At 38.7% G+C, this 16082-nt stretch overlaps 1 protein-coding gene across 1 annotated transcript in view; it reads left to right on the plus strand.

Moving 5' to 3' along the window:
• The window catches only part of hsd17b4 (hydroxysteroid (17-beta) dehydrogenase 4), a 33109-nt gene that overhangs the window by 5757 nt on the left and 11270 nt on the right, over positions 1-16082 (plus strand). Inside the window, exons 8-12 of the mRNA XM_086314798.1 lie at positions 2129-2316; positions 3596-3687; positions 3835-3859; positions 3991-4119; positions 8694-8806. Coding sequence (XP_086170924.1) covers positions 2129-2316; positions 3596-3687; positions 3835-3859; positions 3991-4119; positions 8694-8806 — 547 coding nt within the window. The remainder of the gene's footprint in view (positions 1-2128; positions 2317-3595; positions 3688-3834; positions 3860-3990; positions 4120-8693; positions 8807-16082) is intronic.

The following is a 16082-nucleotide window of genomic DNA, read 5'->3' on the forward strand; positions in this document are numbered from 1 at the left end:
TTGTGGTGAAGTTGCACATCTGTTCCATATGAAGCTTACTGCCCACTCCACTGAGACTATCCTACACTTCTTTTGCCTTATCTAAAATAATTTTTCTTTGGCTGCCTTGGAGCAAAGCGGACCACAACCGAGTGAATATGTCAGTTGTGTTTATGTTCTCCTTTGAACTTTCTTGAACTTGTACTGAGGATATGTACAGACTGGCTTTGGTGACAGTTATTTTAGATTACAATGTATAAATGTATACATTGTTTATTTGGAACTGGTGAAACAATTAAGTTTCCCTTTTTGTTTCATGTTTTTCTATAAAAGCTGAAGATTTTACTTTATTATGTGTTATATATACCTGTGTTGTGTTGTTCTTCAGTATATTCATCATGTTCAAGTTCGGACAGTAAAATAAATAGTATTTGAAACAAAATCAACCTTAATCTTCACTTAGGAGCAAAAGTGAACCTTTAATCTTGACAGAAATTGTGATTTGATTTATAACATACTAATATTTTTTCCATGTCGCTCAGCCATTCTAGTGGATGATTGTTACTAACTTGAAACAGTGATGAAGTTAGCAGATGAAGTTTGTATTGATTTTTGCTTTAACGATGCTATGCGTTGCTTATGGAAGATAAATGATGACAGTGTCGACTTAGACAGACATGCAGTGCATATTCCGGTGTTTGATTAATGGGGGTTTTACTAACAGGCCTCTGTTGCATGTGCAGCTAATAACATTAGCAGTGGCTGTTTTCTGGAACGGAACTGTTATTGAGATTTTTATTAATTACAGATGGGCTTTTCGTGACATGCAAAACAGACTCTGAACAAAAGCCTTTTTTTTTTTTTTTTATGTTCAGAAAAAAGTCTGTGTTATAGTTTGCAGAGGAATGTTGCTCAAGTGTTATCATAGGTAATAGATGTCCTTCTCAAGTGCACACAAACCATTTTACACAAATAGCATCTCATAAACACTAAAGTAACATTTGTACTGCACTGAGCTCAAGAGCATCTTATTACTGTGTAGAATAAAAAAACCTTTGGAAATAATGATGCTGATATTGAATGAAGGTTGTCCGGCAGCTGTGGTTGGCTGCTTTTTGGTATAGTTTGGATCTACTTGCCCCAGTTAGAGCAGTGCTTCTCAAACCTTTTTCTGCTATGCCCCATTTCAGAAGACAAGTCCAGGCTCCACACCCCACATTTTATTTATTTTTTAAAAATTATTCCTCTTCCAAAGAGTTCTGAGTGATTCGCTTTAGTTTTAAACCATCTATAACCCAATAACACAATGTCCCCGTCAGTGGGCCACGAAGAGGTAATTAAATGTTGCAAAAAAGGATGTACTGACATCTTACAAGAAGCTGTCCACCACCATCATCAGAACACCAGAGGAGGGACTGTCTCGAGAATGAACAATGTCAGTAGAGTTCCAGAAATGTATAGAAATAATGTCAAGCTTTATTAAGCCTGTTCTATAAGCACATCTTGGTCCACCGCCTTACACTTTGTGTTTTTTGTTTTTCATTTAATTTGTCATCCCTCTGTATTTTGCAGTGCTCATGGGAAATTTTAAAATCCAATCTCGGTGTGCAGTCACCTCAAACAAAAATGTACGGTACATTTAAAGGTAAAACCACAGCAGAAATAAATGAAATGATAAAGGTCATAGCCTGACTCCCCTGCTCACTCACTATATGAAAACATGAAGGAATACACTTACATAATGTGTTTATGTTCTGGATCAAGTCCCTGGTGCAACATTTTATCATGCGATGCTCTTTAAATATTACTGTGCTGAGACTCTGAAAACTGACTGAGACATTTGAGCACAGAAATTGATATTATTATACAGAGTACTGTATCTGATGACTGTGTTCCTCAGAAGTCTCCTGCACCTAATGTAGCGTTGTTTATGATGGTCACCTTGTTAAAGCTAGTGTCTGTGTAAACATGCTAGGATTGCATGACTAGATGCTTACATATGCACGTTCCTGGGTGTAAGCAGGCATGAAAAATATCTAAGTCTTTGTAAGATTGTGTGTGGAGAGGCCGTCTGGGTCTCTTATGACTCCTTCGTGATGCCTGTCACTTTGCATTAATCCTAACGTTGCCTCCGGTTTTCTGTGGCCAGAATCATCATGACTGCTTCAGCCGCAGGGATCTATGGCAACTTTGGCCAGGCCAACTACAGCGCTGCCAAGCTGGGCTTGCTGGGGCTGGCTAACACTTTGGCAATCGAGGGTCGCAAGTACAACATCCACTGCAATACGATTGCTCCTGTTGCTGGGTCACGGCTCACAGAAACAGTCATGCCTCCAGGTAAGAGTAAAAAACATATATTAACATATATGAACATATATATTGTATGCAGCTGGTCTATATGATGTAGGTTCACACACCCTTACAGATAATGTTTTTTTTCTCCTTTTATCTCATTGAACAGGCTGAAATGGACAAATGGGTTTTAACCAAAGCATTTTTTGAGAGCAGTTGCATAATGTAATACCATGTAATGTGGATTTACAAAATTTGAGGCAACAGCACTCCCGTTCAACATGCAAATTTTTCATCTAATATTCAAGAGCAGTGTTTTCTTGCTTTTCCAAGGGCCATGATGAAATCATGCACCCTGTGAGTGCTTTAAAAGTTTTAATGTGTCAGCCCTTTATTTTAGCAGGCGGCTATGTCCTCCTTGCATTACTGTATGTGTTGTCTTCCAGTATTAAGAGAAAAAGTAAGGTAACAAATCATTTATAGTTTTTGTGTTGAACACATTTTAGAAAGAGGGCATACAGCATTGAATGCCTACAATTAAGATTAAGCAACTAAAGATATAGAATTGGCAATCTTATCTTGTGTATTAATATAACACAAAACAAAAAAACATCACCCTTAAGAATAACTGGGACTGGGAATGTTTTTCCAACCCCTGACTTGGTATTTGTAAAAATCTGAACGTCACAGTTACACTGAGCATGCTCTGTGACTGCAGCTCTGGAATAAGAAGTATTAAGTGAATTAAGGAAAAGGTTTTGTTGCCCTGCCGTGCCAGCCTACGGTAGCATCTGTCGCACACTGCGTTGTGCCAACTGTCACAGGGGCCTCACCTTAGTAAATGACTTGGTTCCATATGTTTGCTTTCACTCACTGACACTTTTCTAAAAAAAATTAATGACAAAACCCATCTTGCTAAGCAGCAGCGTGTTTAGTAAAGCAGAAGGGCTTCTTTTTACCACTAGGGTACAGATATTTTCAGCACACACAAGGGATATAAAAAAAAAAAAGTTTAAGCTTGTGCCATATTTTCTTTTTTCAGTTAATTCCAGCATGTTTAAGAAATATTTCGCTAACAGATTGCTAGTACTAGGACTGATACTGACCTGGTCTCATGAATTCAAGCATTCTGTCTGTTTCTTCATGTGAAGCCAGTTCATGTTTTTGCCATCTGTCTTGCAGAAGATTATAAGTTAAACGCAAAAACAAACAATATGTAGTATTGTACTCCATGTATAAATGAACCAAATGCAACATATTTTAAAAATCAAGACCTTCTTTGCCCTTTATTACAGATGTAAACCAGATGTTTTGTTTTATGTAGATCTTGTGGCGTCTCTGAAGCCTGAGTATGTTGCTCCTTTGGTCCTCTGGCTCTGTCATGAACAATGCCAGGAGAATGGAGGACTGTTTGAGGTACTGAAACTGTCACTATACTGCTTGTAGCTTTGTTTCATCTTAGAGAAAAATAATGTACAATAGCATATTCTTTTTCTATAAAGAGGCAATATTTCTTAATCTCCATGTGCATTTGCTCTTCTCTTCATGTTTGACTCCCTTTAGGTTGGTGCAGGGTGGATTGGTAAATGTGAGTACTGTGTGTTTTGTCCAGAGGAAATGTCTGTATGCATTTGCCATATTCATTAGTACCCCAGACTGCTGCTACAGTATGTGTGGGGTTTATACTGTGCCATGACCCCTGTATTTTTGTGTGTGTAGTGCGCTGGGAGCGCACTCAGGGCTATATAGTGAGACAGAAGAACCAATCCATGAAACCCGAGTCCATCAGGGACCACTGGGAAAAAATATGTGACTTCACAGATGCCACCAAACCTGCTAATATACAAGGTCAGTGATGCACCAGGCCAAATACACACTTACGCAATTGGTAACCTACAGAAAAATGTATAAGTGTATTGTCACACTTGAGGACAATATACACACGCGCACACACACACACACGACTTCAAGTCCGTCCTCATGGGTTTTAGCTGTATTTTTTACTATATTAAAATATGTTTAATACAGTTTAATCATAAAAGCAGATTGTTTACAATAACTAATACATGGCTCACAGAAACGGTTATGCCTTCAGGTAGGAGTAAAAAAACATATATTGCATGCAGCTGATCCACACACTCTTACAGATACTATTTTTTTTTCTTTTATCTTATTGGACACACTTGAGGACAATATACACACACATGACATGACAAAATATGGGCTCAGAGAGAAAATAATGAATAAAGACACTCTGAATAGGCAGGCTTTTCCCCCTTTCACTCATAGTGGAGTAAAACTTAGTAATTCAGCCTAAACAGGCAAAGATGAGCTAAATTGAATTAAAATGAATGCTGTTGAGATGCTTGTCATTTGGATTTTGGATGTGATTTAATTGTTTTCCGCTGAACTTGTTGTCTGTGTCTGGACATTAAAATTACCATCATTACCTGAGGCCTCAGTCAGATCGTTTTATTGATCTTGCAGCGAGCAACTGGCAACCACTGCACTGGCGAGTAATCTGTACTCCCCAACTGGTTGTGAGTTTGCTGACAGTTGCTAGCATGACACTGGTTATAAAGAGGCTGCACTGAAACCTTGTGATTGCTGTGGGTGCTAACAGGGAATCATTAGTTTGCATGGAAGATGCCAACTTGTCTTGCAAACTAATTACTAAGCAGTAATGAAACTGTGAGAAATGCAGTGCAATTCAGAAACATAAAAATGTTTACCAGTCTGGATGGGCAAGATACCCATGGCTGTGAATGGGTAAATGAGACATGTAGTACAGGTCGGACTTGAACCTGGGCTACTGCACTTTCACCTACTGCACTTTCTGCTCCCCGCTGAGCTCAAGTGCCTCCCAGAAAGTTTTTAAGTTAAAAAATATTACACTCTGAAGTGATCAGGTTGTCTAAACATGAACTCACAGCACTGCAAGCCACTGTGGCGTGTGCTTTCTCTGAGCAGATAGTCGTCACAGATGTGCTCTAGCGTAACGTTTCACCAAGACTGCAAGCACGGCTTTTGACAGTTTCACATGTGAATTATTTCATGTTACTGAAGCTCAGTGGTCTTATCCTTCAAAGTAATTGACAACCATCAGATTTGTCCATCGTTGTTAAAAGATGTAAGAGATGTAAGCTTTTATGAAAATGTAAAACACGGTCTTTAAGAATTGATTTCTTGCCTTTAGTCTTGAATGGTCATTTATTCACTGTGAGCTGAATCATTTCTCTTCAAAGCAGTAACCACGCAACACAGACCAGAGATGAGACTATTTTCACAGCGGCTTTCCTTATTAGTGCCCGGATCACACTTTCACACTTGTTTGACTCACTCTTTGTTGAGTCAGAATTATTCAGATTTTAGATCATTACATGGCTACATAATTTGCCCTTTGGTCTTGGAGTAGTAGTGGGCTAACTTTGTGCTACTCTAAAGAAATTCATGTCTTTCATGTTTTAGTAGTATGGCCTTAGTAAATGTCTAGATATACACAACCTTTGAGTCATTTTCCACAATACTGGTTTATACCCAAATAAATCTGCAGTTTTGTTGCAACATTTTTATGTGATATTGGTTGATTGTTAGAAGAGAGGGAAATAAAAAAGCAGTGTTTTGAGACCTGTCTTTTAATTAAAGTTATGATTAGCCTCTTTTGAGTGGAACCACTTTTGAAGAGCTCAATGAAAGGAAAAATAAAAGCACCTGGCTTGTTAGCCTTCATGTAGTCATGCTGTCAGGCTCAGCGCTTATGAGGGTGATAACCTTCTGAAATCATCTGTATTTACAGTGAGTTGGGTAACAATCAAAGACTGAGGACCAGATGGTGGTGGAGATGATGTGAATGAGGTGGAGAAAAGAAGCCAAGTTCAATATGATGTTGTGTGAACGAGTGCAGTATTGTTCAGAAAAGAGCTCCAGCAAACAAGAGGCTGGCGATTGTTGATTATTATTTCTCTCCACCTCCTCCACCTTATCCTTCCTTTCATATCCACATTCAAAGAGAGGGTGGCGGTGTTAACATTAACAGAATGGGGGTGGCAGTCCCACAGGGCACTAGCTGGTCTCATTAGCATGGCTTTGTAGTACCACCTCATTTGTATCTTATTTGTTGCTACCTCTTTTTGGTAAGTGCCTGCCGCTGAGTGACGGTAATAGGATCTCTGGTCTTCTCAGTCTTACCCTGGTCCCGGTCCGTGCACGTTTCAGCTATTTTCCTTTGTTCATGCAGCAACAGGTTGAATCAGCATATATATTTAAAGAGTTGTGTTGCCTTTGTTGTTACATTTACACTTTTTGGGTGTTCTTAAAACAACCTGAGAACCCACAGTGAGGACTTGTGCAAACAACTGTTTGAATAGAGAAATGTTTATTCTGCAGGTACATAAGGGCTCTCATGTATTTCCATTTTAAAGCTGCTTCTGGATCAGTATGTTTTAGACTGAAATTCATTTATTCAGCATTTGCATAGTTTCACTGAAACATGAACCCCAGGCTTGTTGTTCTATAGCTGGGTTAAAAAAAAAAATCAGTCTTTGCAGTTTCCTAACTGTGAAACCAGAATGAGCAACTACACATAAGAGACAATTGAAAGAATATTTCGAAATTCAAAGACCTCTCAGTGCAATCATCAACTCAGAGTGAGGTTCGAAAAACGCAACCAAATTCCTGTTTTGCAGCCTTTTAACAGTTAAAAAATAAATGCTAAAGAGCTGAACATACTAGTACATGCCCATGCTGCTGTATTATTTCATCTGCTCATACTGATATTTAATCACACGTAGAAAATGTAATTACAGTAATTGTAGGTCTCTTGCAATGCTCAGGTCCTGCTCAATTATATAAATGTTGTTGTAGTCTGTTTGGTTGTTGCTAGGCGACGTGATCACATAGTATGTCATTCATAATTCAACCTTTTGTAGATATAGATTAATGTCATTGTCATGCCATTACAGTGATACAATGGTTTTATAAAGTATTATAGTTGCATAAACAGTAGAAAACTGGTCATTTTAGCTCATTGGTAGGGTGTATACTGATTATGCCATAATATACAAACCTCCAGGGGACTAAGATGTTCCTTCAGGCTTATAGAGGGAGACTTTTTGCATTATATTAAGAAAGATATGTTTATTTAGAGCCGATATAACCTGGAAGAAGGTGGCTTTATTTCCATTCATTTAATATATGCTAAAAATATTTTTTAGAGCTGTTAAGTTGTGTCGTGCATCGCTTTGATGGCTGGCTGTTGTCTTGGTAACCTTTTAATATACTTACTACCAGCTCATATGATCACCAATGAGTGATACTGTGCTCTCATTGGTGGACAGTTCAATTGCTACCCTGGATGTTGATCAAATATTTTTGCGTTCTGCCCACTTTGTGTTTGACTGTGATTTAGATTGTTTGACTTGAAGTTGCCAGATTGATTGATTACAGTTCAACCGTTTAGTTTCTGCAATACAGATTGGTTTTTTCTGTTAATGGTTTGTATTATATTGAATTAGTTATAAACAAATTGCATCTATTCAAGTTTCACTATTTGGTTTAAAAAACATAATTATATTTGGCTGTATACACAAACTATATATAATTTATGTGGAGCAAATTCTAATATGTAATACATGTGAAATGGCATGCAGTACCTAGATGAGGAGTATTTGGTCAAATCCAGCATGATGGGGAGGGGAAAAAACAAGCAGTGCAGAAGGAATTGGGGAGGCACCAGTCTTTCTTCTGTTTGCAACACACATGCATGCAAACTGTATACTCGGCTGGAGACTGCCCGGCATGGTGAAACACACTCAAGATACTTCTTAGACTTGCTGCACAGCTTGGTGTGTGTGTGTGTGTGTGTGTGTGTGTGTGTGTGTGTGTGTGTGTGTGTGTCCAGGTCCCAGCATGCTGCTATATAAAACGGCTCCCTGAACTACTCTCCTTCATTAGCCGAGTTGTAAAAACCACACCCCACTCTACACAATATGCTTAATGAAACATTTGACATTTAGCAGATGATTATGTTGATGCTTATTCGTTATATTACCAAGAGCTACACGAGAAGACGAATTATTATTGTCATGCCTTTACAATATATTAAGCTAAGTGCAGCATCTAAATTAGTGGCACAATAAAAACAATCTGTGTAAGTTATTGTTCGCATAGATAAAACAAACCTCACACAGTTGTTTTACAAATGTCATTGGTTTTCCTTTAAGACGGGCAGTTTCCTCTTCTGTAGCAATTGTTGATTTCTACTCGTATAAGAGAGCCAGTTTCAACACTTCACCCATGCTGTGTTTATTTCCAAATGAAAACAAAACTCTTTGACTATTGCTGAGGAATAAATTCATCTTGCTGAGAAGTAACATGATTATCTTGGTTGGCTAACAGCATGTATCGCTCTCACATTTATTTAGAGTCTCTGCAGTCAATGGTGAGTGTGCTGTCTCAAGTGGAATCGCAGGGTGATGTTGGTGTGAATCCAGCAGCAGCTGCAGCCTCTGCAGGCTTGGGATCAGGGATTGATCCTGTAAGTAAAATAATCTGTTAATGTGTTTTCTTGCTTTTTTTTTTTTTTCTTCTTTAGTTCAATGTTGATATAAAACTAAATCATAAAGTTTAGTTTTAAAATCTGTATTTACAAGAGTCCTAACTGCTGTCTCTTGGCTGCTGTGCTTTATATGAAATGTGGAACATGAGAAACATCAAAGGTGGATGTGAGATATCAGTCAGATGTAAACAAAAACTCAGAGCAGCTGTTTATTAAATGGTTTGCAAAATGCATGGCTTTGTCTGGAGGGGATCACTGCATGTGTTTAATACAGAGCCAGTGTATGTTAGTAAAAGTGGAAGTAGCTACTGTGACAGGTCTAACTGATTTGTGGATTGATGTTTTGAAGGCTTTGCCCTAGCATCTAGGGCATCTATCCTAGCATCTGACTATAAATCGAAAGACTTTCATACTCTTATAGTAGCAATTTGTCCACGACATGGTATCAATGCCTGAAAGGGATCAGGGTGTGGAACAGTTGCATCTTCAGGTACAGAGTAGCATTATAGCATTTGAGCTAGCTGGCAGGAGATATATATGGAACAGTTTAGATAACTGTAGACATAGCTTTTAACCCTCTCAAGGCAGGCGTTGTCAATTTGCAACAGTTAAAAACTAACAACCTGATTACCCCACATACATATTTTATGAGTTTTTTTTTTTTTTTTTACTCAGAAGTACCACTGCAGGACTTGGCTGTGCATTAGCAACAAAAAGTTTAATTTGAGCCTGAGAGGGTTAATTAAAAAACATCAGGACTTTATTATCTAATTCATCTGGGATGCATTTAGGAAACATGAATAAAGAAACCCATATCCATTCATGCTTTCCTTTTTATGATGTAAAAAAACAGACATACAAGATGTTTTTTAAAGTCTTCCACTGTTTCCTGGCTTCTGCAGTTCTTAACCTTATTGCCATCGGTGTTACTCAGTCATCTGTTTTGTCTTCTTCATTTAATTTCTATCATTCTTCCTACTGAGACTGTTCTACTCTCTGATATAGCTGGGTCATAATGACACATGCAGCTCTAAACAGTGTTTCAAATATGGCAAATCATGACTTTCTAATGTCAACACATTAAATTTAGTTGGGAACAATAATAAACCACTCAGAAACTGCTTCTACGACATGCATGTGTACTTGGATGTCACCTGTAAATATTGGATGGTACCAGACAAGAGCCTGCTCAAACTAGCTTTTAAAATGTAAAGTTCCTAAGCTGTTGGAGCACCACAGAGCAGCGATGAATCCCTGGATATGTTCTCCTTTACTTTACTGTGTTTCCTGTTACTGAAGCTCAGAAAAGGGAACTTGTTACAGCTCAAACATGGCTGAGTTCCTAAAAAAAACACCAAGCTGCAAGTAGTGCTGCATCCCAACATGGTTCTCCACACAAATGGCCAAATTGAGCTTGCATTGAGCTGCGTGTAGTATGCAGTAGTTAAACTGACCAACAGATGTCCAAAATGCTACTCAAACCGAATTCTCTTTTTGCACAAATATTTATAAACTTATTTTGAATTGTGTTGCCGTTGTGCATTGGTTAGGTAATGCATTGCTTAAGAATATTATTAATAATAATAATGGATTGCATTTATATAGCGCTTTTCGAAACCCTCAAAGTGCTTTACAATTCCACTATTCATGGAATAGTGGAATTCCTAATTGTAATATTAGGTGCTAGATGATGCACAGTGAGGGTGTTTTAATGGTTCAGTGGTTACAGTGTACACCAAATGCATGCCTATACATTTCTGGACAATATTTGGGGTTTTCAGTAAATGGCCACAATGGATTCATGTAGAAATTAAAAAAAAAAAAAAAAAGCTGACAGTGAAACATTTGTATAATGGAATCAAATGTCTAAAAACAATAAAGAAATATGAGCACTTGTGGAATGTTTGTATATTTTAGAATCAGATTTTGTTTGATTTTTTTCTCATTTTACACATAAAATGTTTTATAAAAAACAAGATTTCAAAACTATGTTAAACAACAGCAACAAAACTTTCATGCACAAGTATGAAATAAGATAAATAGGCCTGCAACAGGCCTGTCTAGTGTATATCCATACTTTCACCCAGTTGTAGGCTCTAACGACAATAAATTGTACAAGTCAAAGATAATGTCAGTATTACTAGCTGCCTTGGCTAAATAATTTTTTCTTCTGCTGTGTCTTATGGTTGCACATTTTGTTTCTTGGTGTTTTATTGATTTGCCTTCTCAAAATTACCTTTTTTTTGCAAACTGTTCTTTTAAATCCTGTGAGTCATTAACAGCACTTACTAGCCAGGTTCAATAATATCATGATTCAGTGCCTAAATGTGAAATGAGGTATACTCACTCTTGTGTATCACTGTCCTCTCTGCTGTGGCTCTCTGAGCTTTTGTGGCTCCCTGGTTAGGAGATTTGGAACAGAGTCACACTGTAGCCTCAAGACAAACATCACAACCGTGTCCTCGGCTGACGTTTGTGTGTGTCTGTGTGTAGTTCTGCCCAAACATGCTCTGCTAGTTGCATTTGTGCCTTTGTCCTTGTCATGCTAAGAGGTACACACACTGCTTAAGTTATCAGCTGTGCTGCTTCTGTATTGCTGGCATGCCATGGAGCTCAATCTGTATACAGGTCTGATAGCCCAAAATATTATTTGTTGTAACATTTATGTAGGCAAAGCAATATACCAGAGGCATAGCAAGGTTAAAATATAGAGGTTTTTATTCTAGTTTAGTGCCATGTTCATTCGACAGTAGTAATTATGGTAGTGTCATTGAAATATCTTGGTTCATACAGAGACGTGTTTCTATGTTGTTTTCTAAATGGGGTGAAAAAGAAAAGAAAGCACCTTTTTTTTCATAATGCAATTCAAACTCCAGGTTTCAAGGTTAATCTTTCTAACGCTTCCATAAAGCAGACAGAAATAGAACTCTATTATATTGAAATGTATTTATTATGTTTATTGTGTGAGCCATATATTTTTGTTCTTGCACTTTTTACTAAAGTAGGTTGGCCTTATTCAAAACTCAATAGTCTTTAGTTATCTTATATTAGGCCATAGTGCAGCCCTGATCTGTTTCATTCTATCTGACTGCAAGAGACTGTATGAAATAACTGGATATCCATCGCACACATGCACAGGGATGAAGACGTAATGCTGTCAAAATTACATATGTGAGCTAAGTGGTGCAAGCAACCTGATGAGGTATCTGGCTTTTTAACAGGCGTGCACAATGAGGCTGCAGGCGTGCTGCTAGAAGCCCTGTCCCAGTGAAAGGATATATGGCGGTGTGACAGTCGACCTGTTTGGTGTCTCAACATTTCCAAAGCAATCTACTGTTCTTCTCTCCCTTAAAACCAACTAGGCTACCAGAGCACACACTGGCACACCCCTGGCCAGATTGCCTGCTGTATGTCTTCTCTTGCTTCCTTTGCTCATGCGCTTCACAGGATAGAGGGATACATACTGACCAGGGAGGGTTTGGTTCCCAGTGATCCCACTGAGTTTTGATGTCCTATCTCGGCTGCAGGGGTGTGTTTTTTCTTCCACACTCAGATCCCCTTCATCTATATGTATGGTCACTCAAGGGCTGGGCAAACCTTTGAGTTCTTGTGAGGAAACCCGGGCCCAGACCATATTAAATAATTGGGCATCATCAGTTAGGGTATTGTATTACCAATAGGTGAAAGCTCATTTCCAGCTGATGTAAAGATCAACATGTGGTCCCTTAGCAGTGCTCTAAGCTTGTATTTCCAAATGTTACTGAACCACCGGCTCTCAGTCTTAACTATCCAAGTGTATGTCGCGCCTGTCTCAGCCCATCATGTTGTGGTGGATAATTGTTATGTTGGGTGTCATCCTCTGGTGGGTCATTTTCTGAATGGTGCTCTTTGCCTTTGGCCACAACATGCTGTCACTTCCTTCATGGAAAACACAATTGTTCTGGAAGCTTCGTCTTCTCCATCCTTTGAACCCCTCAAGGGGAGTTACCAGAGATGGTTATCTGGTAAGACTGCCTTTCTTCTCACTGTTGCATCAACAAAGCATGTAACTGAACTTCATGTCCTGTCTGCTGCCATGGACTGTTTGTGTTGTCATCCTAATGGGCGTGGGATTGCTTTGTTGCTCATCACTTCTTTTCTTTCCAGAATGCTGTCCACCTGTCATACCTATTATTTTGTCTGCCTTTGGCACTCAGAGAGGGGGCAGAGGACCTGTGTTATAATGTCAACTTTGCCCTTTTCAGGCTGTAAGACTGTAGATTGGCACGAATGCTGAGTTCTATAACGGATGCATTCTTTGTCCGTTATGGGCACAGGAAGGGAACTCCTTTCACACTCGGTTGTTGATACCACTTCAGGAGCTTAAAGACTTTGAGGTTTCCAAATTCTGTGCCGCTGTTGGTTGGGCTTCCTTCTTTGCCTGCTTCTACAGGGGTAATATGGCTACCCCCCACCCCCCACCCCTTTTCCCTGCAGTCTGAGCTTGTGGTGAGTGGAGATCCCCTCTGACTTTGTGGGTATGGGTCATCCGGGTATTTCATGCCGTCTCTTGCAGTCAGGAACAATGGAATGAAACAAGAGTTAAAACTGTAACTAAGGGTATATGAATTCTGGTTGACCGCCAGAGTTATTGTAGGAATTTTGATGATTGCTGGGTGCATGTGTCACCCAAGACACACATGTGACTTTCTTGGTATTGTATTGACCTCTCTCCACATGCAAGGTGGATATCAAGGTATTTCATATATTCATATTTCATGGCTGCCATTCAGTCTTAGTTACATTCATACTCTTGTTTTAAATCCTCTCGTCTTGAGACAACAGCAGTTGTGTGCCTGGGATGATCACATTATCCTCCTTCTCCTTTAATACATAAAAAGCTAAGTGTAGGGAAGGAAAAAAAAACTGTCACAAGGTAGTGAACTCCTAGTGCCGGTCCCAATCTGGGATAAATGTGAGGATTGTGCCAGGAAGAGTGAAAAGTCTGTGCCAACCCAAATATGTGGATCCATCTGCTGATAACTGCTTGGGGAATAATGAAGCAACTGCAAGTACTCCTTTAGTTTTAGGTTGGTGTACTTTATCAGAAATTGGCAACAATAGTTTTAATATAAGGAGTACAAGTATTATAAAAATGCCCATAAAGTGCGCTTTATTATTCGTGTAACTTTAGTGTTATATTGATATATTTAGCAACATGGTTTTGCATGACTAACAAAAATATCTGAAAAAACAATAGGACAAATGCAAAAATCTCAATCATGACTTAAAATGTGCATCAGTTTCAGGTGGAGGTGAAACAGTTGTTATGGATTTATCAAACAGAATTAACAGAGTACTGTGTATCATGTGTTTTGATCAACTGAGTAACAATTAAAATTTTATCACCAGTCTGACTCTTCATTGGAAAAGCAATAATTAATATAGCAAGCTTAATTTGAAGTTACATATTTGTACACTGAATAATAGATGGAAAGAAGAGAAACAAAAACATAGATCTGCAGTGTGGAGCAGACAGTAAATGAGTGAAGATAGACCGGATAACAAAGCTATCCTTTTGCTTTAAACCTTTTTTTTTTTTTTTTTTTTTTTTTCCCCCCTCTCCCATATCATCTCACTCAAGTAACTGACTAACTTGACTTACTCCTACACAAGCCACTACTGCTTTTTATCCCCGCTCCTCAACTGCAGCTTTAATCTCGCCGTGTGCATGCAGGAGAGCAGGCACTAATAATATTCCCAAGTACTGGGAAGCTGGAATTGGTCTGAAAACACACAATTCCCCACATCTGCATTTAAATGCAGTTTTAATTAAAAACTGCTCTCCAGAGGCCAGGTTTTATGATGTCTTTCGATCAGCTGAGAGGTGATATTATGCAGAGTGTGAATCGCACCATTCTGCCAAGCAATATTGTTTCGAACAATAGCTGTCTTATTTACAGCACAGTGGCTGTAAACATGACAAATGAGTAACTGCAGTACTGCTGTGACTGTAATGTTGCCAGAGATGTATATTTATAGTGCGCTTTAACTGGATTTCTTGTATGTCTTAATAATACTTGCTAACATGAAGGAGTCGGCGGGACCGTTTCACCCCCTTTCCTGCTCTGTTTGAGTCAGACACTTAATACAGTTGGTGCTCTTACGTGTCGCGTACTAGTGCTTCAGTACAATGATAAACAACATTCATATTACACAGAAAGCTGCTTCTGAGAACCCCGAGGACCTTCATGCTTTTCCTGGAATATGTTTTATCCTTCAGTTAAAAATACATTTTTAAGCAGTTTTGAGTTTATAGGATGCACTCAAGCATATTTAAATTTGACAATATTATGCTGACAAATAAAATATTTATTTAATCAGACCTCAGTTTCTAGGATTGAGAAATGGCATTTTTATCAAGGCCTTAAAATTCTGAAAAAATTATTTATTTTTTGCACCATCCTTTCAAAAGATATTTCTTCTTTTGGTGGTTTCATGATGAGTTTCAGTCAGGCCGGAGAAAATTATTCAGATATGCTATATTCATAAAACTTCTACCAGTAACAACCTCCTACCAACCTCACCCAGGAATTAACGAGGGCTTTAAAATATTTACAATACCGCTGAGGCCTTTAAAAGACATTTGTGACTGCGATTACTGCGATGGCGTGTTCAGGAGTTTCGGTTCATTTTCCGGCTGCTCGTTAAGAGAAGTGCAAGCACAAATTTAACATGGCTCAATTTCTGGCCTCCCTGCGCTGGCCACCGTTCAAGACCAGGATTGTTTTGGACTGATTGTGCTGATCGCTCACAAAGCTCTGCCTGGTGCGACACAGGAGTACATTTCTGAACTGCTGATTCCTTTCAACTCTGAGGTCCCACGAGTCCTCAAACTACCTCCCTCACAGATCACAGCCAAATCAAATATGTGATCATCTGGGGAGAATCTTTTTATATCTTCTGATGCGGTCTCCTTTTGTAATATTTTATTAGCATTTATGCATACTTTTTTGTTTTCTACGTGGTTCTTGTATATTAAAGAATAAGTTCAGCAAAATCTTTTAAGACAGCAGTCAGGCTTTGGTGTGGACACCTCTTTTTCAGACCTGATGATAAACTCTTTAATGCGCTTGTAATGTGATGGGTGATTAAATCTAATCAAGTCAGAGTCAGATGAGCGAAGAGGAAACGATCCACAGTAACGATTAACTGCAAAATTTCTTTGTGTTACTCTAGACAGCGACTCACTGCTTAACAACAGCCGAGGGTGATA

Source organism: Aulonocara sp. 'chitande type north' Nkhata Bay, linkage group LG12, assembly GCF_057382095.1.
Source record: "Aulonocara sp. 'chitande type north' Nkhata Bay isolate Kocher_YH1m ecotype deep benthic linkage group LG12, A_spYH_male_GT1.1, whole genome shotgun sequence".
Lineage (NCBI taxonomy): Eukaryota > Metazoa > Chordata > Actinopteri > Cichliformes > Cichlidae > Aulonocara > Aulonocara sp. 'chitande type north' Nkhata Bay.